This window comes from Sturnira hondurensis, unplaced genomic scaffold (assembly GCF_014824575.4).
Source record: "Sturnira hondurensis isolate 20B ecotype Veracruz unplaced genomic scaffold, ASM1482457v3 Scaffold0009719, whole genome shotgun sequence".
In the NCBI taxonomy this organism is placed as follows: Eukaryota; Metazoa; Chordata; class Mammalia; order Chiroptera; family Phyllostomidae; genus Sturnira; species Sturnira hondurensis.
Genome location: NW_028082350.1, coordinates 13,191,832 through 13,218,592, shown reverse-complemented (window position 1 = coordinate 13,218,592; position 26,761 = coordinate 13,191,832). Strand labels below are relative to the sequence as shown.

The window sequence follows — 26,761 nt, the reverse complement described above, 5'->3', positions numbered from 1 at the left end:
TGCTTCTCGTGCATCCTTTGCTGGGAACTGGCCCCTGCGGGGGAACTGGCCTGCAACCCAGGCATGTGCCCTGACTGGGAATCGAACCACAATCATCTGGTTCACAGGCCCACGCTCAATCCACTGAGCTACACCCACCAGGGCAGCTTTTGTTTTTTAATTGTATACCTAACCAAATGAGATTTACCTCAACCAGTATTTAGTCTTTTGTTTGCAGTGTTATGCAGTTCTTTGCTAAACAGCTCTTTCCGAGTCCCTAGAGGTCTATTCAGGATGGCCCTTTCTCTTCTTCCATCACCTAACAGCAGAGCTAGGACAGTGTCAGCAGTAAGGCCCCACTCAGGGACAGCTAGCAGCTGCTGCTAGGAGCTCGGGAAAGCGCTACCCAGCGCAGTAACTGGTCGTTCAACGTTCGTTTAGCAGGTGTTTAGAGAGCACCTACTTTGAGGGTAAACCAAGCATTGCCAAGGCAGCCAGGCAGGTTTTTCCATTTTTCAGCCCCTGTTTCAAGGACAGGATTTGGGTTTAGCCAATCAGTTCATCAGTTTCCTTTCTCACTCATTTAGTGATGCCTTCCATTTCTCAGGAGCAGAACAGTGTTTCCTTGTTCCTCGCAAGGAAAATCAGAATGCATCTGCTTGCAATCTTGCCGTTTCTGCGCTGGCTCCAATGTCCTCGCTCAAGTATGCACTGGTGGCTAAGTCACGCACACAGCTGACATTCTTGGTCACATCTGCTCTTTCCCAAGTCCCATGTCTCCCTTGTGTTCCTTTGTTGTCCCACGGATGGAGTTCGTGCTCAAAAGACTTCCCACGACAGGGTGTAAGGCAAGTTCCCAAGTCCTTGCACGTCCAACAGCGTCTTGGTGTTGCCCTCCCAAGTCACGTGACTGAGCATGGTTTTCCCCGGTCAAAAATCACTTCCCTGTGAATTTTGAAGTTATTACATTGCTGCTTCTAGGATAGCCAACAGCGATCTGATGCCACCCTGACCACTGTTTCTTATGGGAGACTGTATTCCCCAAGCCCAGGAAAGCCCTTGGGTTTTCTGCATAGCACTTATTGTTCTGAAACTTCCAAGTGATGAGGGCCTTTTCCATCGCCCCTAATCCCCACCCAGGAGGCCCTTTTAAATGGAAAGCTCACAGCTTTTGTTCTAGAAATTCTCGTTGTGTTATTTCTTTAATATCTTTTCCCCTTGGCTTTCTCTGCTTTCTGGAATTCTTATTACTCTCTTACTGGCCCCACTCTGGACTGATCTTCTCTGTGTGTGTGTGTTTAATTGTCTAATGTTTTACATATTTTTGCTCCAGGTTTTAGGAGATTTCCTCCAATTCAGCTTACAATTTTGTAAGCTGAATAAAATGTTTCATTCCCAAGGGTTCCTTCCTATTTTCTCATTCTTTTTTTATAGCATCATGTTGTTTAATAAATGTAACATCATGTCATCTATTTTTAGTGATAGTTTTGCGAGGTTTTATGTGACTCTTGTCAAATTTCCTGACTTATACCTGTTTCCTCTGGAGCCCGTTTTTCTGTGCTGATCATTCTTCATCAAGCCACAGGCTTTCTCAAAGGTTTGGTGATTTCTCAGCTGTCAGGCTGCCCTTTAAAACGAGACAGGAGAGAGGCTGACTAGAAACTCGAAGCACATGTGGCACTTGCCCACGATCACTGCTCTAAGGCCTCTTAGATGCCAGCATGTAGATGGCCTTGTGCCAGGGTACCAGTGACAACCCCATCTGCCCAAGTCTTCTGGGAAAGACCCCTCTATGCCTTTAGAAAAGTCCCCTATGGTCGTTTGCTGGTTGGTTGGTGTGTTTTGTCTGTGGTTGAAGAACTAGTTGCTCGGGGTTCTCGGCACCGGAGTTGAGGAGCAGTGAAGGAGGATGACCATTTCAAACAGAGGTCTTCACTGTCTTTGTCTTCTCTTCATTCTGGTGACTCAGAACCCCCAGCATCCGCAAGGGTCTGCCACACGGGGAGGCTGGCTTATCTTCTCTGTGACCCTCCATACACATCCTGGGCCATAGATTCTTCTACTAAGTGTTCTTCAGGTACTTTGTCTCCCAGAAATTCATTGAAATCACTCACCCTTTTGTTCCCTAAACTGTTTTTGGTATTGTGCCTTTTCTATCATTTTAATTGAGTCCAAGGGGGGGAACGAAATAATTAAGTGTACTCAAGTCCCCATCCTAAACCAAGAGCAAGGATAAGGATTATCTCATTTTACATCTGGAAAACCGAGACTTGTGTGAGTGACTTGCCTACAATTGCATGGCCAGAAAGAGGAGGGCCGGGATTAAACCGGCAGGCTTTCGACTGTGCCAAACGACTACCTCTTGTCCAAACCATGACTCAGCTGGTGTGCCCTGGAGGCCTTACACACTACTACAGTCCTGCAAGTTTCCATAATACCATAAGATTTCAATACACTGTTATTTGAATATATAAATGACACAGAAGCTGCACAGACTAAGAACTGTACAGTGTCGTTTTACAGGTTACATACCTACGATAAAATGAGGAATCATCAAAGTTGTAAAACAGCAGTTTTATGTTTTTTGAATCGGGTTGGAGTGGAATGGAGCTTCAGGAGAGAAAACGGATAGGAAAGGCTGTATCATCATTTAGGGCGTGGCGCTCGGACTGCTCTCAGCTCCACCGGATCCCCTTCAGAAGTTCACAGCTGGGGAGCCCTTGGCCCAAAGGGGTGGGGCAGGTTCCAGAGCCCTGGGATGAACGGAAGGGACTTGCTAGGAAGGCAGGGGACCAGGTTCACTTGGATGCCATTGTCTCACACACAGTCAATACTTATTAAGTGACTACTGTGTACAGACACTGCAGTAGGCTCCAGGGGTACTGTCCCCTTCGGCCAGGGTCATCTCCCCAAAAGACAAGGCTTTGAAATTCCAAAATATCACACAGGAACACCTCCTATGATAATGGTTTAAGACATCAAGTGTTAAAATTGTTCTACTTCAACCACAAATACAGTAGAAGGGCTTTTGAACAGCTATTTATTCCACAGATCTTTATCCAGCTCCTACCTGCTGGCAGCCCCTGGGACCAGGACCCAGGGACACAACACGCAGAACAGAAAATTATTTCTAATAAACTTGGCCCATATCCACCAAAGACAATGCTGAAGCATCTACTTTTCTATTTTTCCAAGGGGAGGCCAAATTAACTATGGAATGTGCAGATTTTCTCTTGGTAAGAGCCACAGAAAACTGGACTGTTGATGGTGAGCGTGCTATACGGGGGCACTAGGTTGCTGTGATATCCATTGAGATACAGAAACACTGGGGACTATAATTTCACAGAAAGTCCCTCTGTTCGTAGTGTTTTTCTGGACTCTTCACACTCCCTGCGGCTGCTCTGCCCTCACTCTGGCACGGTAGAGAAATTCACATGGAATCTGAAATGCGTATGTACCCTCTGTCCTCATGGGCAGCACACAAGCCCGTGAACTTGGAAGGAGAACAAAGCTTTCCAGTATAATAAACAAAGAAAATGGAAATTAAAAAGTCTGGCTTCCTCTTCTTTGTATCAGCACATCCCAGCTGTCAGACACCGCAGAGCAATCCACTTCTCCTGTGCCGGGATGGTAGACAGGCCTTATTAAAGCAATGCCAAAAGGAAGTATGTCTTAATGTTCACGAATAATGGCACAAATGAAGTGCCAATGCCACAGATATCACAGAAGCCTTCGAAAGTGCAGTATTGCATGTGACTTTTTTGGTCTCGTCTCATCCCACTCTCTCCAAGGGTCCCTGAAATCTCAAGGGGAGGCTGACATCCCGATACACATGGAGAGGAAGAGGCAGACGAGCCTAACGGGCAGGGCAGGTGTGGCAGCCAGAGAGATCACAGGGAACAAGAAGGAAAGTGCGGCTGCTCGAGTGTGTGCAGATGAGGCTTTAGGCCCCGGGCCGACAGCAAGCACACCCCATTGAGAGTGTCCGCGTGGTGACCGATGGCAGGCTTCCAGCAAAGGCAGAGTCCAGCCTTCAGGCCCCTGGGCGTAGCCCTGACTTCCACCCAAAGCAAGTTGCAGGACCAGTTCTAACATCAAGCAGCGGAACGCTTCCTCTCTTTGGGAAAACCGAGTGAAGGCATCTGCCCGTGCCCCTCACTGCAGCAGGGCCAGCTTTCTCTGGAAAACACTACGGTTAGAGAAGACTTGCAAAGGCTGTGATGGCAGAGTGCAGAGTCTGGTAGAGTCAGAGCGAGTCCAAGTTCATCCAACCCTGCAGGAGTTCATTCCCCTTCCTCAGCCTTGAATTCTACATCTGTACAATGTGGTAGGCAGAGTGAATCAGAAAACAAAAGTGATTCTAAATTTCTAAAAGACTTGTCCCTTGCCAACTAGCGTGGCTCAGCTGGTTGGGCTTCATCCTGGGAAGCGAAAGGTCACTGGTTTCATTCCCAGGTGGGCAGACGCCTGCACGGTGGGTTGGGTCCAGGTCAGGGCGCAGGTGGGAGGTGGCAGGTTGATATTTCCCTTGCACATTGATGTTTTTCTCCCCCTTTCTCCCTCCCTCCCCCTCTCTCTAAAAGTGAGTAAAATCTTTTTTTAAAAGACTTTTCCCTCTTTATTCTTTCTTCCAATTAAAAATAATTAAGCTGTAAGAGCATAATCTAGTCCACCTGCTTTCCACACGCCGTGATCAATTCACATGCTCCCTGACTAACGTGATAAAGTTATCTTTAGAAACACACATCCCAGGGTCAGAACGACACCCCTGGGGTCTCGGCTGCCATGCTGGTCCAGGAGCTCACAGTCAACATCCTGATGCCTGGGAGGGTCCTGGACGGCACCCACTGCCCATGCTCCCCACGATGCTCTCAGGAGACAATAGTCTCCTTTCCAAAATGTTTCTTTTTTGCTCAGAACAATGATGAATGGATGGGTAGGTCTTCATTTGGCTCACCAGCTGAATAATCACCTCCTTACGATATTTAACTGACAGAATGGCAGAATTAACTGACATAATTTTGTGTTAAGTCACCAGAACTCTTTGTTGCATAAAATAAGAGATCACCCAACTCTGGCCTGAAAGTCCTTCTGGACCATTTCACAGGATCACCACATCTGGGTGGCCTAACAGTCCTAATTGACTAAATTAGCCAAACATGAAACAGCTGTCGAATTCTGAAGTGTTTATAACAATAAATTACAATTCAGAGTCGAGTTAGCAAGCTGACTTTGTCCCAGCCCTGGTTAGGGTTGGGACTCCCAGGTTTGTGTCAGGTTGGAAACTGCCAATGACGTGTTCAAAGCATGTCATATGAGTCACGTCTTGTCATCTTTCATATGCACGAGACCAAGCCCTATTTCATTCCTGTTTAAGTTTTATTATCGTAGTTATTCGTTAGGAATCAATGGAAATACGACGACAAAGAGGAATGTCAGGATAAATAACCTCTTCCTTATGAATTAAGAAGTGTGTGCACATAGGAGTCACCCGTTGTGCTGCCCACCGTCTGTCCTGCTGCCCCAAGGGCGACGCGGCTCCGCCCACAGAGCCGTGGGCGCAGCTCGCACCGCGCCCGAGCGCCACCAAGTGTCGGCCGATCTGGGCCTAGATGACCAGCTTCTCCACACTGAGCGTGCTGGTGGTCTCATCCTCTTCGTTTGACCCAAAATAGCCCGGGAGGTCCAGCAGTCTCTGCTCGGCCTCGGTGAGGCCGAACGAGGTGTTGTCGTAGAAGGCGAACTCGGGGTGCGTCGGGAAGCTCTGACACCGGTCTTTTCTACCCTGCGAAGGGCTCAGGGGGCTGACCCTGGGGCAGCTCTCTTTGGGGGCGGTGGGCGAAGGCTGCTTCCTCGCGGCGCTCCTGTGACTGGGGGACGGTCCCCTCCGAGCCCTAGGAGGCTCTGCTCTGTCGCCTCCGGCCGCAGATCCGGCCTGTCGGACGCCGGGCTCCGGCTTCCTCACCGGCTGCGCCAAGGTGTAGGGTTTAGGGAGAGGGCTTACNTCGGGAAGCTCTGACACCGGTCTTTTCTACCCTGCGAAGGGCTCAGGGGGCTGACCCTGGGGCAGCTCTCTTTGGGGGCGGTGGGCGAAGGCTGCTTCCTCGCGGCGCTCCTGTGACTGGGGGACGGTCCCCTCCGAGCCCTAGGAGGCTCTGCTCTGTCGCCTCCGGCCGCAGATCCGGCCTGTCGGACGCCGGGCTCCGGCTTCCTTACTGGCTGCGCCAAGGTGTAGGGTTTAGGGAGAGGGCTTACTGGGCCGCCCAGTCCCCCTGCCCCGGGGGCGCGTTCCAAAGGCCCAGGACACGCGGCAGCGCCGCGACTCGGGGGCCGCGCTCGGTCCTCCCCCGGCTCCCAGGGCCGCGTCCGCGCCGCGCGGGCCGGCGCCTGCCGCGGGGGCAGGGAGCTCAGGCTCCGCTCCCGGAATGGCCGCGCCTGCTTGGCCTCGTGGAAACTGGCCGTCCTCCGGAAATGCAAGCTCCGGGGCTGGCCCCGGTCCCCCGCGCCCGCCCGGCCGCCCCCGGGCCTGGCCTGGGCCTTGCGGATCACGGTCTGGCTGGGGCTGATGGCGCAGGTGGCCTGCGCGCCGGGGCCCTGCAGCCGGGAGGCCGGCCTGTCCGCGGGCCCAGCCGCCGGCGGGTCCACAAACGGGGACTTGAGCCGGAACTTGGGCGCCGCGGCCTCTTCTGGGCTCTCCAGGTCCAAGGGCAGGTCGGCGGGCGGGGCGGCAGCCGCCTGCACGGCCGTGTCGGTCAGGGGGCTCTGGGACACGTGGTAGACCTTGGTGGTCTCGGTCAGGCCCTTCTGCTTCATCTCCTTCAGCTGCTGCTGGGCCAGCCGGTAGCTGAACAGGGGCGGGATGATCTTCTGCGCGCTGGACTGGAAGCTCTCGCTGCCCGAGGCCTCGTCGTCGGGCGCGGCCGGCGCGCTCGGCCTGTAGGTCAGGGGGATGCCCGGGTCCCCCGCCGGCCCGTCCCCCGCGTCCGAGAAGCTGCCGCGCGGCTCCCCCAGCTCGCAGATGGTCTCCTCGTCCGAGTTCTTCCGAAAGCCGGGCGAGTGCGCGGAGCTGAGCCGGGCGGGGGTGCTGCACTTCGGAGGGCGCCCGAACTTCCTCCACAGCGTGATGAGCACGGTGGCCACGATGATGAACAGGCACAGGGATATCCCGGTGACCGTCACAATGTTGTTGGACTTCTCGGGGCCCTGGGGCTGCAGAGGCGGCGGACTGGAGGCGTGGAGCGCTACGGGAAAGGGAATGACAAATATGTATTCTGGCTATTCTCCGGGGTTGTTTTCTCAGAGTGGCATTAAGATTTCGTAGCGGCCTGCTCTCATTATCTCATTATCAAGGGCTAGGATGTGCAGTCTTGCCTATTCTCTCTGCTGGCAGCTTAAGCCAAACTAAACACCGGAGGAGGCCATAGAAGCCAGGTGACCACATGAGACACTAAGTGCCCTGCCCTGGGCTCCCAGGTCCGGCTGGCGCTTGCCTCCAATCTGCTACTACTCAGAAGCAGCCTGAGGAAAGTTCCCAGGAAAAATCAAAGTTTTCACTTAAGGTACATGGGAGATCTGCAGTTAGGTGTACCTTTGAGGTGTATATCGGGAAATGTTAACAAGTGTGAAACTCAACATGCAGTACGATTTAGGTGGGTTGTACCTGAATTAGCACCTGTCAAGAGAAACTCATCTGTGAACAGGGGTGTGTGACAACGTAACTCACTGGCCAGGTCCCTTCAAAACCACGGCTGGAGAAAAGCCCCAGGGGGCCCTTCACAACAGGGACATGTGCCGTCTGAATATTCCCAACCCCAGTCATGGTAACTCGCACACAGGTGCTCCTCAATAAATGGAAGATTAATTAATCCATTGATTCATTATTAAAAAGGTCATGGCAAAATGATCGCTACCCCATCAGATGGAAGGTGGGTGCAATGGCACATGGATCCTCCTGCTCTTGTGTTGAACAAGACGAACCAAATTAACACAGAACTAGACTCAGACCTCCACGTGAAAACAGCCTTTCCAAGCCAAACAAAACCCTAAACTCTCAAACAAGGGAACATAGTGGAATGATGAAAGGCCTGTTTCCTGACTTGTCGCTTCTTCCATCCACTGTGGCTGCGGACGCCAGGGGGCAGCGGCAGGGCTGTTCCACTCTGCAGGCCCTTCCCTTCGCTGCTGTCTGCACCCTGGCCGGGTCCCCTCCAAACCACAGCTGGAGAACAGCCCCAGGCTGCTACCTCGCCCTCCTCTGCCTCACCCCGTCTCTCCTCTTCCGCCTGAAATGAAGGTGGTTTCCTAATGCTCAGCAGCTTGCAAATAGATCTCTGTATTTCTAAGGGGAAGATAGGTTGCATAGGAAAAAGCAAACACTTGAAAGAAACGAGCATATTTATCCACATTTATCTGAGGGCCATGTAGAGAAGGAGTGTGGGTGTCTGTCTGTACCACTCACCCTTTTGGCTAACTTATTACATACAACTTTCTAGTTCCCACCCAGCATTAAAGAGTTAAGATACCATAACATGAAATAACACCACATGTCCTCAAAAATGATTGCTAGTTTCAGGCAGGGGAAAACAGTGGGAGGAAAATGGGACAATGGCAATAGCACAACAATAAAAAATAAAAATAAAAAAAGAAATTTCAAAAATTAAAAAAAAAGCGATGGCTAGTTTCAGGCTGTTGGTGGTTGTAGAAAGCTACCCTGGCCTGAACACAAAGGCAAAGTACTCAAGATAGGTAGCTCAGTATGGGGTCAGGTCCAGTCCCCCTGCTTTCCAGTTTCACGGTCTTGGGTGGGCCACTTGGCCCCGCTAAGCCACAGAGTCATCCTCTGTATGTGGAGATGACGAAGCACCTACTTTATGCGTGCGAGGCCCTAGGAAAATGCCTGGTCAGCCAGAAGCTCTTAGGATCAGAGCCCAGCATCGTTATCCTTCTTTGTGAGCCTCAGGTGAGACAATGCAGTTCAAGTTCGGCTGGCACATAGCAGACAGTCCATAAATGGTTGATGTGGTTGTCACTTCAACAATACCAAGGTGCAGTCCAGTCCAATGGCAGTGGCCTTTAAATCCATTCGATGATTATGGAACTCCAGATGAAGTGTCTGAACACAACATGCCGTCTCTGAATTCAGAGGAACAGGTGTATTCGGAGACAGTGATACACAAGGAAGGAACAGAGGGAAGTGAAGGGAACTTAAAAAGAAAAGAGTAGGCAGAGAGAGAGCCTTAGCAGGCAGTATGAGATGAAACTGGACCAGATTTGGGATGTGGCCCAAGGCTTATGAAAAAGAGAGGGGCAAGCTCGAGGCTGGGAGAAGAGCCTGGGTCTGAAGCTGTAATAGAGAGAACACAGAGCCCCAGCTGGTGTGGCTCAGTGGATTGAGTGCCAGCCTGTGAACCAAAGGGTCACCGGTTCGATTCCCAGTCAGGGTACATGCCTGAGTTGCAGGCCGGGTGCCCAGGAGGGGGCATGCAAGAGGCAACCACACACTGATGTTTCTCTCCCTCTTTCTCCTGTCTTCCCCTCTCTCTAAGAAATAAATAAATAAAATCTTTCTAAAAAGAAGAAAAAAAACACAGAGGAGAGACCATCCTTAGGATACTGGAGTAAAGGAAAGAGGAACTTCAGCGCTGGCTGCAAAGACAAGACAGCAAGGATGATGTTCTTAGGCCACAGGCCTGGACACCGACCAGGGTGTTGCCTGCAGTTTTGGCTAAAAGCTAACCTGAGATCCAAGCACAGAGAAACAGCTACCTTCCCCAGATGGGGATGGGACAAAGAACTACGGATGGCTTCCTAACCTGGAATTGAAAAGTGGAGACAGTCACGGCTTGACTGGAGGACTTCCTCTAAGGGTCAGGACCAGAGCAAAGGCCAGCCCACTTAACGGGACAGGTTATGTATCAGAAGGTGGAAGGGTGTGTGAGGAGAGCGAGGATTCATTATCACTGTAACCTGTGGCAAACGAGTGGGGTTCAGCTCCATGAGCTACAGCAAACATAATGAGCCCTGTAAGCATCACATCTAGAGGCAAGGACATCAGATGCTCACTGAGCACCTACCAGTGTGTGCCTTCGTGACGCTCCCAGGATGAAGGACCGGCCAGTCTCCAGGTGGTGGCAGGGACAACGCTCCCCACCTTCCCCTCCTGGGTTGAGCTGGTGAAGGATACCTATGGGGCCATCCCGGAGGTCTTGCCCCATTTTGACAAAAAAAAAAAAATGCTCTCCTTGGCCCTTGGAGCTTCTCTGGAGTGATGGGCAGAAAAGAATTTTTAAAAATATTTTTATTTTATTTATTTATCTTTAGAGGGGAAGGGAAGGAGAGAGGGAGAGAAATATCAATGTATGGTTGCCTCTGGTGTGTCCCCTGCAGAGAACTGGCCTGCAACCCAGGCATGTGTCCTGACTGGGAATTGAACTGCAATCGTGTGGTTCGCAGGCCCATGCTCAGTCCACTGAGCTACACCAGCCAGGGCAGAATTTTTAAATTTTAAAGTTATTCCACAATTTTGGTGGAAAGAGAATTAAAGGAGGTAGAAGTAAAATAAAAGTAAAAACAAAGGGAAAATTTGGGGGGGGAACAATCATCTCTTCCATTTTCATATGTTTAAAAATAATTTTGTATGTCTGAAACTTTAATTTGCACTCGTGGACACGGACAGGATTCATACAGCCGACAGCAATCACAGGACGTTAACGCGTCCCCTCCTGAACCCAGACTGGTGCCCGTCAGGCAGACGCTGGCTCCACAGCCTCTCTGGGGAGAGCCCCGCAGGAAGAAGGGTACCTACCCGCACACTCCTCCAGGGAGCACCGGGAGGTCTCCGAGGACATTCCAGGGCAGCCGGGCTGGGCAGGGAAGGAAGTCAGGCACAGGCGGCGACGCTCGCGGACACCGTCCCCACAGGTGGCACTACACCGGCTCCACGGCTGCCACAGGCCCCAGGTTTCTGCAAAGACATTAGCCAGGCATTTAATGCGAGTTCATCGGAGAATCAGAACTGAACTGCAACCCCATGAAGCAGCAAAACTCAAATCCTGGGCCTTGACAAGTAAGAAAAACATTCCCAAAGATGTTAGAGAGCTAGAAAGAGTGTTGTTGCTCCGACCCTTAATACGAAGAGCTGTATACATGGCAAAACATTAACCTTTCTAGAACCCATCGCAGGGCAGCCAGATGGCCTGGAATATAAGGAAAGATGGGCTCCTCTAAGAAAAGACAGTTGAAAACACGGCTTCCTAGGGCAAGTGCCAGGCTTCACACAGGCTGGGGAGGGGAAGCCATTCAAAATGGAATGGACTGCCTATGGGGCCAACGTGGAAACACAGAACCGCTGGGAGCCACACACTTGAGGGGAGTTTGTGCCCACCTGCAGGCTCTTCCCCACCGATCTCACCCGATGTTCCCGAGAAGGACTGAGGGGAGGCGCGAGACCAGAAAACCCCATCACTCTGGGAGCACCTGGTGTCTCTATGAAACAAAAAGAGAAGGAAACCCTTTGCTCCTGGAGAAGAGCAGAAAATACCCCAGGCCCAGTTTGTTACAGGGCTCCTGCCACCAGGGAGGGGCAGGGTCATCAAGGCCCTGCCCCTGAGACTCTGGGCACAGCATGCCCTGAACAGTAAGGCTGAACTTGCACAGGTGTGTGCCCTCTGGTTCTGACAGCCCATCCCAACCCTGCCCCCCACGTACAATGGCCAAGTATCAAAGAACGGCAGCCTCCCGCCGCGGCGGGGTCAAGGGGACGGATCGAAACCTCTCCACTGTGCAGACTCGAGCCTACAGCTGAGGGAGCAGCAGAAGCGTGGAGGAAAGCCCTCCAGCCACCCAAACCCCACCCCGACCACAAAGCAACAGAGGAAAGTGTGGACTCCCCTGTGCACAGAACGTTGCCATAACAACAGCAGAACCCAAACACAGCTCAATTCCTACCAGAAGTGTCTGGCAGCGATCACACAACGAATTGTGAGTGTGTGGTTACAAGGTCCTTACACTACACGTGAAGCAACATCATGCTATTTGAAGGCAGAGTGAAAATAATTGGATGTATATGGTAAAATCTAGGACAATCGAGAAGATGCATCTTAAGATATAAACAATAAAACTATCGAGTAGTTTAAGTAAACGTTAAAAAAATTCAATGAACCCAAAAGAAAACAGAATAAAAGAGAAGAGCAGATCAAATATACATAAAACTAGTAAGATGATCTTAATCTAACCACTTAATGATCACACTAAATATAAATGACCAAAATACACCAGTTAAAAGGCAGAGATTGTGAGGTTGGGTTTTAAAAAAAATGACCTGATTATATACTGTTAAAAAGAAACTAACTTGAAATATAAGTTCATCGATATGTTAAAAAGTAAGAGAATGGGAGAAGTTATACCTTGTGAGCACATAGTACACAATGGACACCTCTCCCAAGACACACAAATGGCCAACAGAGGAATGAAAAGATGCTCAACTTCACTAGCTGTTAGGGAAATGCAAATCAAAACTAGAAGGAGATGCCACCTCACACCTGTTAGAAGGGCTACTATGGACAAGACAGGTAATAACAAGTGTGGGAGGGGTTGTGGAGAGAGGAGCCCTCATTCCCTGCTGGTGGGAATGTAAACTGGTCCAGCCACTATGGAAAACAGTCTAGAGGTTCCTCCAAAAACTAAGGATACAGTTCTCATACGACCCAGCAACCCCTCTTTTGGGAATCTACCTGAAACGTTTGAAAACGTTTATTTGCAAAGATACATGCACCCCTGTGTTCACGGAGGCCCAGACATGGAGACAACCGAAGTACCCTCTGATGGAGGACTGGACAGAGAAGGTGTGGCTAATCTATACAATGGAACACTGCACAGCCATTAGAAAAGAGAAAAACAGGCATTTGCAACACCATGGATGGTCCTGGAGAACATCATGCTAAGCCAAATAAGTCAGTCACTCAGAAAAAGCTAAGAACCACACGATTCCACCCATATGTGGGACATAAAACTGAAACTCACAGACTCAGACAGCAGGGTGGTGGTTACCAGAGGGAAGGGGGTGGGAGGGACGTGAAAGGCAAAGGGGGCCAAATACGTGGCGACGGAAGATGATTTGACTTTGGATGGTGGGCACACAGTATAATTCACAGATCATGTACCATAGAAATGTATACGTGAAGTCTATATGACTGTATTAACTAAAGTCTCCCCAATAAATGTAATTTAAAAAAAAAGATTTCGAGGAATAAAAAAGAAAACCGGAGTGGCTATATTAATATCAGACAAAGCAGAGTGCAGAATGAGGAATATGATCAGTGACAAAGAGGGACATTACGTGGGACAAAAGGGTCAACTGAGTGAGCAAGGAGCTTTAGGCTTTAACAGCACTAACCAGACACACACCTAACACCAGAGCTTCTGAAGACACGCAGATCACTCCCAGGACAGGTACTATGGACAGCTAAATGCAAACACCTTTCTGAGCACACAGGCAATGACTGCCAGATGGAACAACTGAACCGCACCCTCTGAAGAGTAACCCAAGTCCCTCCTCTCTCAGCACCCGTCCAGCAGCGGGCCTAGCCGGCCTGCCAAGCCAGTGCTAGGCTCCAACACATCCTCTGCATGAAGGTCTCTCTTTATCTCCTTTATGAGCAACATCTCACGACGCAGTCAAAGGCACGCAGAGCACGACCAAAACAAGGAGACCGTGTGCGGCAGACACATTCTCCGGGGAGCCAAGTGGAGCAATCTTGGCAATGAGTCATGGAAGAGGAGTTCTTTATACCAATTACAAGTCTCCTGGCTTTACGCAAGAGTGGGAGTGTTACAAACCTGTATCCTGGACAAACATGAACTGAGGTGTGGTGATTATGTTCCATCCAGAGGTTCAGCTGAACACGACACCCGTTCTGTGCCTCCCAGACCCCCCTGCGCCCTGCAAACGGCAGAACAGGGGCCCGGCTTTGTCCTCAAGCTTCAGAGCTGCTCAGGCACTAACCCCCAGCGTCTGCAAAGCTTTGAGAATCTGACATTAGAGTCTCTAAGACTCCAAGTGTTGTGTTGCATCTTTGAAAAACCTACCGGGAACTCCATGACTGTGCAATCTGAAAGGAAAATGAAGACAATGCGTAGCTTATCCTCTTTCTTGTGCTCATGTTTAAGAGCACAGAAGACTCAGGCAAACCCCAGTCAGTGTTCAGACGGTGAGCGGAAGGGTCTGGGGGAGGCCCGGCAGCCGGGAGGACCAGCAGCTTTCAGAGTCTTTCACCACCTGGCCCAAATGCCTTCGCTCCCCTTGGTTTGAATACCCATTAAACTCAGTCATGTCGAATTTTCTTCCTCTTAACACGTAACTTCTTCAGAAAAAAGAAGCCCATCTTGAATGGTTTTAATGAGTTTAATATAATTTTTTTTTTACGAACATGAGACTAACCACCTCTGAGTTCAATTTTCACTCTAATCAACACGTACGGAGCACCTGTTCATGTGCCAGGCACACTAAGTGAGCCAAAGAAAAAATCATAAATAGCTTCATGGCAGCACAGGTTGGCTTTTGCCACCGAACGAGCTTCCCCAATCGGCAGGGGTGGGGGGGAGGCGAGAGCAGAGGGCACCAGGGGAAGGAAGACCTTGAACAAACACTGACGGAAGCGGTAAAGGCCGCGAGACGCGCTAAGGACGCTGTGCCAGCTTACGGCAGGGCAGTTTAACCAGTCTGCACCGAGAAAGAGCGACCCACGTGGAGACCGGGGGGCGGGCGAATGTTAACCAGCTTAAGGTGATGAGGGTGTCCCAGGCTCACAGCCGAGACTGTGGGGTGGTCAGTGCGGCCTTGGAGGACCCTGTGGCTATCCACCTCCTGTCAAGCATGGTGACGGACTGGCTTTAAGTGGGGGACGGCCTCTGCTGACCTGAATTTTAAACAACCCCCCTGGCCTCAGTGAGAGGATGAAGTGGATGGGAGAAGCCAATCAGGAGCTGCAAGAATTCAGGTTAGGAATGATGCAGGCTTGGGCCAACCGGTGTCGGTGAAAGTGGGGAGACGGGGGGAAATTCAGACATTTTGTAAGCTTCCAAGGGTCCAGGGTTTTGACAGGGGGAGGCATTAGCACAGTCCGTTGGAGCTCCAGGGAGGGTTCCCATTGGCCAAGACAGCAGCAGGGAGAAATCCTTACGCTGAGGGCACCAAAGGCTAGAAAGATGAATGGACGCGGCCCAGCCCACCAAAAGGCGGAAAGATCATTGAGTAAGAGAAAACGCCCTCCCCTCCTTATCTCTACAGGGAATGGTGGGCTTGGGCAGAAAATAAGGTGGTCTCTCAGACAGGCGTCCACCATTCTCCCAGGTCACGCGGCACCTGAACAGATCTCTTCCCTTTGGCACCAGCACCTGCCCCATGAGTTTGGCCTTTGTGGCGACAGGCAGCTGGACCTGCGTTTGGATTGGTCACAGAACCGGCAGGCTGTCCACAAAGGACAGCCGGGAGGTAGGAGATAGAAGGGCACGTGTGACATCCCAGACTCAGGTCAGTGAAGATCCACAGGCTGAAAACATCCGTGGATCTGGGGACCTGGATGCCATCCACTGGCTGCATTAGTGACAGTGTGTGCAGGGGAGGGGTGCTGGTTTGAGGGCTGAAAAGTAAAGGTGAGGTACGGACCTGAACCCCAAAGTCTTAGGTGACTTTTTCAAGAACCTGGGCTATAAAAGGAAGAAAGATTACAAGGGTGATTTCTGAGGAAAAACCAGGTGATGAGGGGTTATTTTGTTTTGTTTTCAGAGATGAGAGTTAAGTACACTTCAAAGCCGATGGGAATAAGCCTGCGAAGAAGGGACAGTTAGACACAGAGGAGAGGGAGGGGATAATTAGCAGAAGGTTCCTGAAATGGGCAGAGAGGCAGGGCTCCGCAGTGGAGGGAAGGGGTGACTGTGTGCTGGAGGGACGTCACTTCCTCCCCAGCGGCAGCAGGATATGAAGAGGACGGGACCAATGCCCAGTGGCTGAGATTGTGGCGGGAGGATGAGGGAGCTTGCGCCTTGTGGCTTCCAGCTGCTCGGTGTGGTAGGAGGCAAAGTCAGCTCTGAGAGTTGACTGGGGGCCGAGGTGAGGCCGGAAGGAAGCAAGCCAGCCTCACCTCGGTGGAGGAGCCAGCCAGGGCACGCCACTGGGCACGTGGTGGGCCCCTCTGAGGGCAGAGGCGTGACCCACCCACACTGGCCCCAGTCTGCCCAGGTGTTCCCTGCCGGTGCAGCTTCCACGCAGTGTGTGGCCAGCAGTTGGCTGGATCCAGGCAGAGCTGAGCTGTGGCCTGGCAGAAGGACAACAAGGCAGAGTTTAGGGTGTCAGTCGCAGAAGGACTGGTGGGACGGGCCATATAATCTAGGCAGGGCAGTGGCCAGGGGGGTGCACAGACACGCAAAAAAGGGACGTCTTCTCAGGAGAGGAAGCAGGTGAACCTGGAACAAGAGACAGTTGGAGTCACGTGGCAGTGGGAGGCTTGGGCTGCAGGGGCCGTGTGGCGTGGTGCGGTTGACGACAAGCAACATGAAAGTGAACCGGACAGTGTCTGCCAGGTAACCCTCTTGCCCAGAAAAAGGAAAAAAATGCGAAGAGGGGCATGGGGCATGCAGAATTGTAATAGCCCCATTTATTGTGATTAGGTAGGGCATTATGCAAAGAATGCAGAATTTGAAGAAGTGTTTAGAAATCTTGTTTTGAAATCTCAATGAAGAGGCTTTGTCCTTACAGTGAAGGACAGTAGACACGCTCAGCTAGAGCAAGTGAGTGACTTACTAAATACAGCCTGGGATTTACCTTTGATCTGTGATCACACCTGCCATGGACTCCCCATGGGATGTGACAATGTGACATCAGTGCTGTTATGGGGAATGATCCCTGAAAATGGTAATACAGTTCATAGAAGATTCAGTTCAGCTAAGTTCAAAACAATGATTTCACCATAGCGAGGCATAAATTTGATTTTTTTAAAAATTAAATCTCAATACCAACCTATGTTTCTCTGAATCAGCATGCACTCCTTCTCCTTTGTGGAAAATTGGCTTCTGCCTGAAATGCCAAAGTCGAAGCAGTATTTGTTCCTCCCCATGTCGAACAACGTGCAGTTGAACACCGTCTTCCTCTGTCCCAGGCTCAGGCTGTTTTCGGCCAGCCGCGTGGTCCCTTCCCCTGGACGTCTGGGGGCCTCCTTGAAGACTGAAATCACTCCCTGGACATAGGTGCAGGGCGGAGGCAGCACCGTCACCTCCACCCCAGACGCACATGTGAGTTCTGGCACCATCGCCAATTTGTATCCGAATTTCTGGGCCAGGTCAATGGGTCCAATGGAGGTGATGACCGAGTCCCGGCCAAGCAACCTCAGCACCACAGTGACGTAGGCTTCTGGCCCCACAGGTGCGCAGCCGAACTCAACCCACTGACCCTGAGCGAGTTCTGCCTTCTTGCTGGCTCTTATCTCCAGGGGCTGCCCCTGACTCATTCTAGCCTCGGGAAGACTGTTGGTAAAGATGACATCCACCAGGAGGTCAGGCTTGTCCCCAGGGAACAGGCAGAGTGGCTGATCGGTGAAGAGGCCCACCTGGAAGGTGCCTTCAGCTGCCTTGGCTGTCCTGTTCAGATCCACGTGGAAGACGGGCCACTCCACCTTCAGGAAGGCCCCTTTCTCCCAGCCGGGAGCTGGCGCGCTGCTCCCTGCCGCTCCCTGGCTCATGGTGAACCAGTAGTCACCGGCCTCCTTGAAGTAGAAGCATTCGAACTCCAGAGTCCCCTGGGACTGGTTGGTCAGGAGGTGTTTGGTGGTCACAGTCTGGTTGGTGCTGGCCTCCAACACCAGCACGGACACGTTCCTCAGGGTCCCGTCAGCGCCGTCGGGGCACTGGAAACCCAGGGACACGCTGGTGTTGCTCAGCGCCACATGCCCTGGCTCTCCCAAGAGGAGGTACTCCGCTTCCCCAAGCACTGCAAGGGAAGGGTCAGAATGGTTTTTACGGAGGGACGTTTGAGCGGCAGAGAGACATCAAAGAAAAAATTTCTGTAAGCACAAGGAAAGTTGGAACTGAGCCAAGGATGAAATAAAAGGATGCTATAAGTGCTGATTCTGGGGGCTGGACCCTGTACTGCTTCCATTTTAAAGTGCTCTGTTTCTTTATCTTCATCTTATTCGGCGAGGTTTAAAAGAAACAGTGTTAAATACTCTGACTATATCCACAATGAAAATCTATAAAGCAAGAGTAACGATTTACAGCTGTCCAGATAAAAATTCAGCGCCTCACTCTTCTCATTTTAATCGTATTCTGGTGGTTAGGGATTTGGCGGGGGGGGGGGGGGGGGGGGGGCGGGGGGNGGGGGGGGGGGGTGCGGCAGGCGGGGAAGGATTCACAGTGAAGTGAGAGAAAGCTTGGTTTGAATAACATAACAAAAACTGCTCTAGAGTACTTAAAATTTTAGACCCCACAGATACTTCAAATTATTACTTTCTGACATACAAGTATTTACTTGGCATTTTCACTGTAAAGAAACCAGTGCCCTTCATTTCTTTATGAAGCAGAAGTTTTTAGACACATAAGAAATGTTGACACACTGTTCTCCGTGGGTCATCCAAGGAGAGAGTGACACTTGTCCCTGGCAATTTTAATGACGTCACAACAGCTGCTATTGACCCAGATAGGAGAGATGGCTACTGGCCCACAGTGCCTCTCTGTTAGGATCAATCACACCTTTTTAAAGAGACCCATCAGAGAAGCTAAAGTAAAGACTAGAAAAAAAAACCATGACACACGGAATCTTTGTTTCTCTTTTGAACCCTATCCAAATGTATATCCAAAGAGACAGACTGTGGCAATGCTGCGACTCGCTGGCCCGGGGCTGGGGTAAGGAGCAACTCCAGATGTCAGGGACCGTGGTGCCCTTCTGGTGCAAAAAACCACACATGTAACTATGAAGTCATCTATCTTACTGCATATATGTACAAAATAGACAAATCATATCATATATATATATATATATATATGTCCACAGGGCATCAATGTGTTGTTTGGCAGTGTTAGTCTTTAAATACACCCTTCCATGTAGTCCATCAATGATGACTAGAATCAGCACAGGAATATATTGCCATATAGAGATTTGAGGGGTTTCTTTTAATTGGCTCTGCACTTTCTTCCACTTCTTATTTAAGATGAGGTGAAATAGAAGATATAAAATTGGGAGAGTCCTGAACACTCAATCCCCACTTGCTTGAAAAACCCTGGTAGGATAGCCCCTTAACAAACATTATTTATCCAAGATATTGAGGGATACTTCCTTTTGGATGGCGATAGTTCAAGGTTAAGGTTGGAAAAGGTGGCTGATTCTGGCACCTTTTTGTGAGCAGGTGGCTAACGAGCCTCCAGCGATCACCAGATGAAGATGAAGAGGCACATACCACTGAGTTCACTAACGAGAGCCTATTGCCCGTGATGGGGATTGTCAATGAGGCAGATCAGATTCTGATGTGCTGGGCAGCCAATCAGAGAGAGACACACACGCCCAGCTGGAGATGGAGAGAAAAGATGCAGTGGGTTCCAGCACAGCATACTTTCACTTTACAGACGAGAATACCACTTCATGTACGGAACTGCAATTTGATTGTATGCCGTCCTGCCTACTACAGTGTGGTTTTCTCTGCTCTTTCTTTTCTTCTCTCCCCATCCTTTCATTGTATTTAAAGACACTGGAGTCTCCATATAAACATGTTGCTGGCTTATTTGGATCAACGTCAAGTGGAGGAAGGGAAATAAAATATCAGATCAATGAAAATACCTCCTCATCCCTTAGTAACAGCCCGTGCACTTAACTTTTATGCTCTGTGCTCTGTTTTACGCTCATTCAATTTTTATTTTCCTATTCCAGTGAGATATTTTGTGTTCAACAATGACAAACATCCCCACAGACTTTATTTAGGTAGAAGATGTTCATGTCTTTCTTTATCACTGTGAAACCAAGGACACTGTTATCATTTTTTTGTATGAGGTCGTCACATGCAGAACAATCTGTTCTTAAGTAGGGATGAATGCCTTTATAAGATATGAATCCCAGATCGGTTTTCCTTCAACTGAGGGTCTTCTTTTTAAAATACACTTCTTAAAAAAAGAAATGACTGAGGACGGAGACCCACTACACAAAACGACCAGTACCCAAGCAAGTGCATTTGCCTGCCACGCCACTGGTATTACATGAGCCAGGATTCTCTTTCTCTGGGGTCGTCATTTTTTTCAGGAGAATGAAAAAAATTTCTATTCTCACACCATCCACTGCCTAGATGTTTATGAAACAATCTAGGAACCATCCAAGTTAGCATTATATTACTGAATCTATTGGTTCTATTGGTTCAGTAGTTCCATGTATGAGAAATGAACTCAATATTCAGTTGAAACAAACTAAATGAAGAAAACTAACAGTCAACACCTACTGTATGCTCAGCCACTCGAGGTGTTTCACAGTATCGATTTTATTTTACCATCCCAACAACTCGGTGAAGTCAGTATCACTCTGGAGGTGGAAAGGGATTAAGTACATTTACCTAAGGCACACAACCGGCGAGGACTATAGCAAATTTGAATCGGTTCCAAAGATATTCTAGCAACAGGACTCTCCTGTCAAGTGGAATTTTATGCCAAACCCCCATAGAGCTCTCACTGGTGTGGCTCCGTTAATTGGGCATCATCCCACAAAGCGAAAGGCTGTTGGTTCGATCCCCGATCAGGGCACATGCCTGGGTTACAGGAGAGGCAACCAACTGATGCTTCTCACATTGATGTTTCTCTCCCTCTCTCTCTTCCTCCCTTTCCTGCTCTCTAAAAATAAATTAATTAATTAAATCTTTTAAAAACTCCCAATATGCACAACATCATTTCATGTGTGTGTAACAGGCTGGTCTCCAAAATCTGTTGAATTGAAAGTGAGTTCTTTTTTTTATTATCTATTTGCATCCATGATGGCAAACCTTAAAAGAACCCACGGTTGCAAGGGTCACCATGTAAAAGGTACTCCACTGCCCTGCCTCCCTCGTTCAGGGCCATCGACACCAATGCGTTTGTAAACGTCACAACTCTGGGTCCCGATTCCTGCGGCGTTACCACACTCACAATACTCACCATAGTCACACAGCACCACTAACAACAGATTTGAAAAGTCTTTCAGCATTGGTTTCATTCTGATCGGCAAAATCCCAGAGCTTTGGTCTCCTCATGTCCTTTCTCACATCAAAATTGTGAATTCTTTTTCCCTGAAAAGACCTGAAATTAGAACATCAGAAAAGTGATGTGAGTCTTAAAATAGTGATGGTGAAATGAAAAAATGATTCTATTAAGAAGTTGAACTTCTTAGGCGAGAGTGAAAAGAAAATAGGAAGGACACTAATAGTCACTGGGGACATGATCTGTAATCACACACGTCCCTTCCGTCGCATTAGAGCTCACCTGGTGAGAACATGCAGGACCCCCAACACCAAGGTTATCTTTACCGAATACCTTTGTAGCACACCCTTAAGTGGAGAACTTGCTGTTAGTTGCTTAATTTCCTCGAAGCTAATAGCGGATCTTGATAATACATCTTCACTTATTTATCTGCCTGGTACTTCACACAGATTTAGTACAGTTTAGTGAAGTTACTAAATTTTTGCCAAACTTCCACTTTGCATCGTGCTGTGTAGACACAATCCTGCAAGTCCTGCCTTGCTTCCAGAAATGGATGTACTACCTTTCCTGCACAATGGGTGTGTTATCTGAATTGCTTCATTCTGAATGCCTAGGAGCTATACCAAAATGATTGAACCTTTAAAAACAATACCCAGGGTTCTGCAGTTCAATGTGAACTCCACGTGGCCTGACCTGCCTGTTCTGGGCACTCTGAAAAGAAAACAGGGCCCTGGCCTCGTGGCTCAGTGGGCTGGAGTGTTGTCCAGTACACCAAAAGGTTGTAAATTGGATCCCCAGTCAGGGCACAGACCTAGGTTGCTGGTTCCACCCCTAATCCGGGTGTGTATGGGAGGCAACCAATCAATGTTTCTCTCTCTCTTTCTCTCTTCTCCACCAGCTTCCTCTCTCTCTAAAATCAGTAAACATTTCCTTGGGCAGGGGGTGGGGGTGGAGTGGAGAAAACAGAGAGACAACAATTAGCATCATGTGTCATTCTTCTCGTACTTGTTGCAGCTAGTACGCATTAGGAGATGGATGACTTCACGCAGCAACCTTCCCAGACCACCTGGGTGGGCAGGAAAAACCTTGCTGGCCCGGGGTTCCCACGGATCTGTGGAAGGAGGCACTCACTTTGATATAAAAACTGTTAGACGGTAGAAGAAGATACAGGGTGTTTAAGTGCCTTTTTTTCATACTAGAAGTTAGTGAACTGTGGAGTACTGAACATAACCAAACATATATTTTTAACGTTTATATTCTCTTTATTCAGTTAATAATTTTAATAAATATATTCATTCCAAATATAAGTATGCGATATCCACTCAAATAAGAGAGAAAATAATGGAATTAAAGGGACTGATTAGAATAATAAAAAATTCAAGGGAAAGAAAACTGATGATGTGTCTCTATGGGCTTCCTTTCAGTGGGAGTTGGCTGAACAAAGGAAATACTGAACTTCCTTAAAGGGAAGCGGAGGTTTAAAGCATAATTATGCAGATGATTAGAATTCCCTTCCCTTCCCCAACATGAAAAGAAAATCCACTTGCTGGACTTGGGCACAGATCTGACCGAAGTCTTTTTTTTTTTTAACACAGACTGGGAAACTTGGCCAAAGACATGAGGTGAGCATCAACTATCGCCCCAGCAAGCCTGGGGCCTAGGGCAATTCAAACGCTTCCTTTAAGCCAGCAATTCTCAGTCCCCAGGGTCAGGAGGAACAAGGCCTCCCCAGCTTCCAAAAGTTGGACTGGCTTTTCCAAACTGCTTGTGTCCCCATGACGACTGTTTTTTAAAGAGGTTCCTAACTATTGCCCTAGCAGGGTGGTTCGGTTAGAGTGTCATCCCCGTACACCAGAGGGTCATAGGTTCAATCCCCGGTCAGGGCACATATTTAGGTTGCTGATGGATCCCTGGTCAGGGTGCACCTGAGATGCAAGGGGTGTTTCTCATATCAGTGTCTACCCCCCCCCCAAAATCAATAAACATATCTTCTGGCGAGGATTAAAAAAGCAGCAGCAGCAGCTCCTAATTACAACTGACTGTGATTATAACACATCTTCCACCTTAAGATAATGACCGGTAAAACCTAGGGCAGTGTAATAATCTATATTTAGTACTGAAGAGAAATGGAATTATAAAGCGAACCAGTCTACCTGAAATCACAATATGGATTTTTTTAATATTCTCAAATTGATACTAGCTCAACCACTAATTTGAAGACTTTACCAGAACATCCCAAAATAGAATGAATTGCTGGGTAAAATCACTACCTTTCAAGAAAAAAAAAGCATACTTTTTTGTGTGTGTAAACTCACTTGCTTCACTGGTCCCAATGTGTTGTTTCCAATACAGTGCTTGCTACTTACAATGTCTGACTCGAGAATCGTTTTGAGAAAATAAGAACTTCAGTGGATTTCACACACATTTAAAAATACTTCTAGATAGCGTTCACAGACATGACCGTTTACAGACACATTTTAAATGTATCGACTCCAGGGGAGGCAGAAGTTGTGAATATTCTCAATGACTAACCGTTTCACGCCAAGCTTAGATTCCATGTTTTTGGTGAAACCGACTAAGATAACCCCCCACAGGGCCTTCCTAGTTGCAGAAAAAGACAACGAATGACCCTAAAGGCATATGAAAGGATAAAAGGGGAAAGAAAAAGAAGCAAAATGAGTCTGTCGCTTCCCACAAACCTGCACACGCTCATGTGTATACATCTAATAATAATAATATTTATTAGCAGGAAATGTCTAATGCCAAAACAGCTCCTGTACACTGGCTTTATTTATACACGCAGTGCAGGCGGCTCCGCCCTGGGCCCCCCGTGGGACGCAGCCTCCCGGAGAAGCTGTGCACTCCCCACCTCCGCTCCGCTTTCCAAAGGCCCGCAAGTCAAGTTCGTGTTTGGAAATCTAGCCCTGTTCCTGTCGGCAAACAAAGCTCCCTTAAAAATGAGGACTGTTTTGAAATGCTTATTATCTCATACTTTTTATATCCCAGAAAGGAATTCTTTGGGAGGGGGAAGGAAAAAAAGCAAACGTTCTGAAACGCTTAGTGTCCTATGGCTCTGTTCTCCAAGGGTCCAAGTGTCCGGACTGGGAAGTGAACAACCAGCCTCGCTCCCTCGCCAACACCTGCGCCCGGGGAGCGCCGGGTGCAGGTTCAAGTCGGGACCGGACCCGGGGACGCGCACCCCTTTAGAGAGCGACCTCTGAGCCCGAGGCTGAGTGCCAAGCAGTGAGCGGTGACTGGGTCCTCCAGGGGTCGGCACCGCTCACCTTTCTTATCACTTGCTACCCACCGCCGAGGACTAGTGCTTTGGGGCTGCGGGAAGGGTGGGGGCGACAGAGTCCGGGAAGTCTGCGCCGCACCCAGGCGCCTGACGCCTGAAAGCTCTTCTTACCTCTCGGGACTGGCGGAGCGACGGCCCGTGCCCGCGAGGGCTTGGTGGCGAGGGGGCCGGCGGGCGAGAAGCCTCAGGGCCCGCGAGGCGACGCGCCGAGCATCCCGCGTCCTGAACTGCGCGCCCCGGCCCGGCCCGGCCCGCTTCGCTTGGCGGACCCCGGCCCCACCCGGGCCCGCCCCCGACGGCGCGGGGCGGGGTGGGGGGGGCGGCCCTCGGAGGGCGGGGGCCTGTGCGCGGCGGCCCGCCCGCCCACGTGCCCTGGGCAGCGCATCCTCTCCAGCCCTCACCCGGCACCCGGCCGGCTGGGGACGGAACACCCCGCAGGAAACGCGCGCGGCCCGCCCGGGCCAGCGGGAGAGGGCGCAGAGGCGCACACCCACAACCCGCAGGAGGGACCCGGGTTTTAAGCGGTCTCCTGACATTTCACATTCAGTCGCTTCTCTCCCGTGTCATTTCCCTCTGGGGGAACACAAAGTCAGCCATTGAAGTGACACGACTGGGGGGCCGGGGAGTTGTAGACGTGGTTCCCCAAAATACTTGGTTTCCTAAATGTCACGGAAGCGTTTCCAAAGAAAACAGTTCAGGGGAAGGCACATATTCGCCAAAATAACATTAAGAAAACGCTAATTGGCAGATTAAATTCTTTGTAAAAGAACACGAGAGAATACTGTTCCACCTTGTGTAACAGTTGTTTCTGAGTGCAGTGCAATGTGCAACACCGCTGACCATTTACTCGCTTTCCTTTTACACAAAATAAATCGTTTAACAGACAGAACTAATATGGTAACTGAAGTCACAGGACGGTGGTGGCCTCGAGGGAGCAAGTGATTGGAAACATACACCGGGGAACTTTTTGGGATGACAGAGATGAATTCTGTCCATTGGTGTGTGTGTGACAGGGCCTTGGCGTGTCAAAAGCATCCACTTTAAGTAAGATCTGTGGGTTTCACCCTGCAAAGTTCACCTCAATTTTTAAAACTCTTAAAACAGATTTGCAGGTCCTTGGATCTGTATGTTAGCCTTTTAAGGGGTAGCACAGTCGTCCTGTCATCGGAAGTTGTCGCAAGTACCAGGATTGCTAATTCTAGCAGTATTGATTAAATCCATCCAAAGTTTCCAAAAAAAGGCTTTAAGGCCATCATTCAGTTTCACTGCCAGTAAAGTTACCCAGACTAATAATATCCATTTATCAAGTTGGGATTCCTTGTCAAATACATGCCGTGGTCCTTGGCATTTTCCTTTTCTGGTCTTTTTTTTTTTAAGATGTTATTTATTTATTTTTAGAAAGAGGGGTGGCAGGGAGAAAGAAAGTGAGGAAACCTCAGTGTGTGAGAGAAACATCCATAGGCTGCCTCTTCTTGCGTGTGTCCCACTGGGGACGTGGCCTGCAGCCCAGGCACGCGCCCTGACTGGGAACCAAATCGGCGCCCTGTTGGTGTGTGGGGGGACACCCAACCCGCTGAGCCACGGGCAGGGCCTGTGTTCCAATTTAAATAGAGGAAGTGGGCCTGAGACAGGCTGGGCTCTGATGAGTCTGGGTGAGAAGCTCTTGGGAAGTGGGTAAAGGACTTCCCAGTCCTTTGCGAGTCAACTCGTAACACATCATCCCAAATCACTCATTTTATTTAATACTTTAGTGAGGACACTACCATGTACAATCACTGACTTAGGCCCATGGGAATTCTAAAGTCTGATTTGACAATCCTTGAACTTGAAGGAAACCTATTTCTCTAGTTTCTTATGGCATTCAGTCAACAATTAGAGAATAGTACAAAATAGAGCCAAGTTTACCAGACAGACGATAACTGTTATGGAGTTTAGAGACTGTAGAGCTGTGCCCTGGAAACAAATTTTTCTAGAGCAGGTAGCACTGGTTGGTGGGGGTGGGGCTGTGAGTGGGGAGAAAGAAGGAAGTTTGGAAAGACGAGGGAAATGTGTCCAGTAGTAGGAAGGGGGGTACCGGGTGCTGTTCCCTGGACCCAGTGCCTCCCCCACACTGCTGATCGCCTGGTCTTCGTGAGCAGTTTGCCGAGCTCCTCCTCTCCCAGACTCCTCCCAGGCCTTCCCAGACTCCTCCATCAGCCCAGTGTGCACACCCCGTCCACGGCACACGCGTCGTTCCATCCTTGGCCAAGGTGTTCCCATGTCCACTTCTGCAACTAGGCCACCCTCCGA

The 26,761-nt window shown here is 49.6% G+C and overlaps 1 protein-coding gene across 1 annotated transcript; it reads right to left on the bottom strand.

Moving 5' to 3' along the window:
• Positions 1 to 5,339: 5,339 nt before the first annotated feature.
• On the bottom strand, positions 5,340 to 21,951 carry THSD1 (thrombospondin type 1 domain containing 1). The gene is made up of 5 exons (XM_037057600.1): positions 21,133 to 21,951; positions 16,994 to 17,959; positions 10,784 to 10,942; positions 6,166 to 7,220; positions 5,340 to 5,914 (listed from the first exon to the last, which is right to left on the bottom strand). The coding sequence occupies exons 1-5, from the start codon at positions 21,188 to 21,190 to the stop codon at positions 5,588 to 5,590; spliced, it is 2,565 nt and encodes an 854-aa protein (XP_036913495.1). The 5' UTR covers positions 21,191 to 21,951; the 3' UTR covers positions 5,340 to 5,587.
• Between the last annotated feature and the right edge of the window lie 4,810 nt (positions 21,952 to 26,761).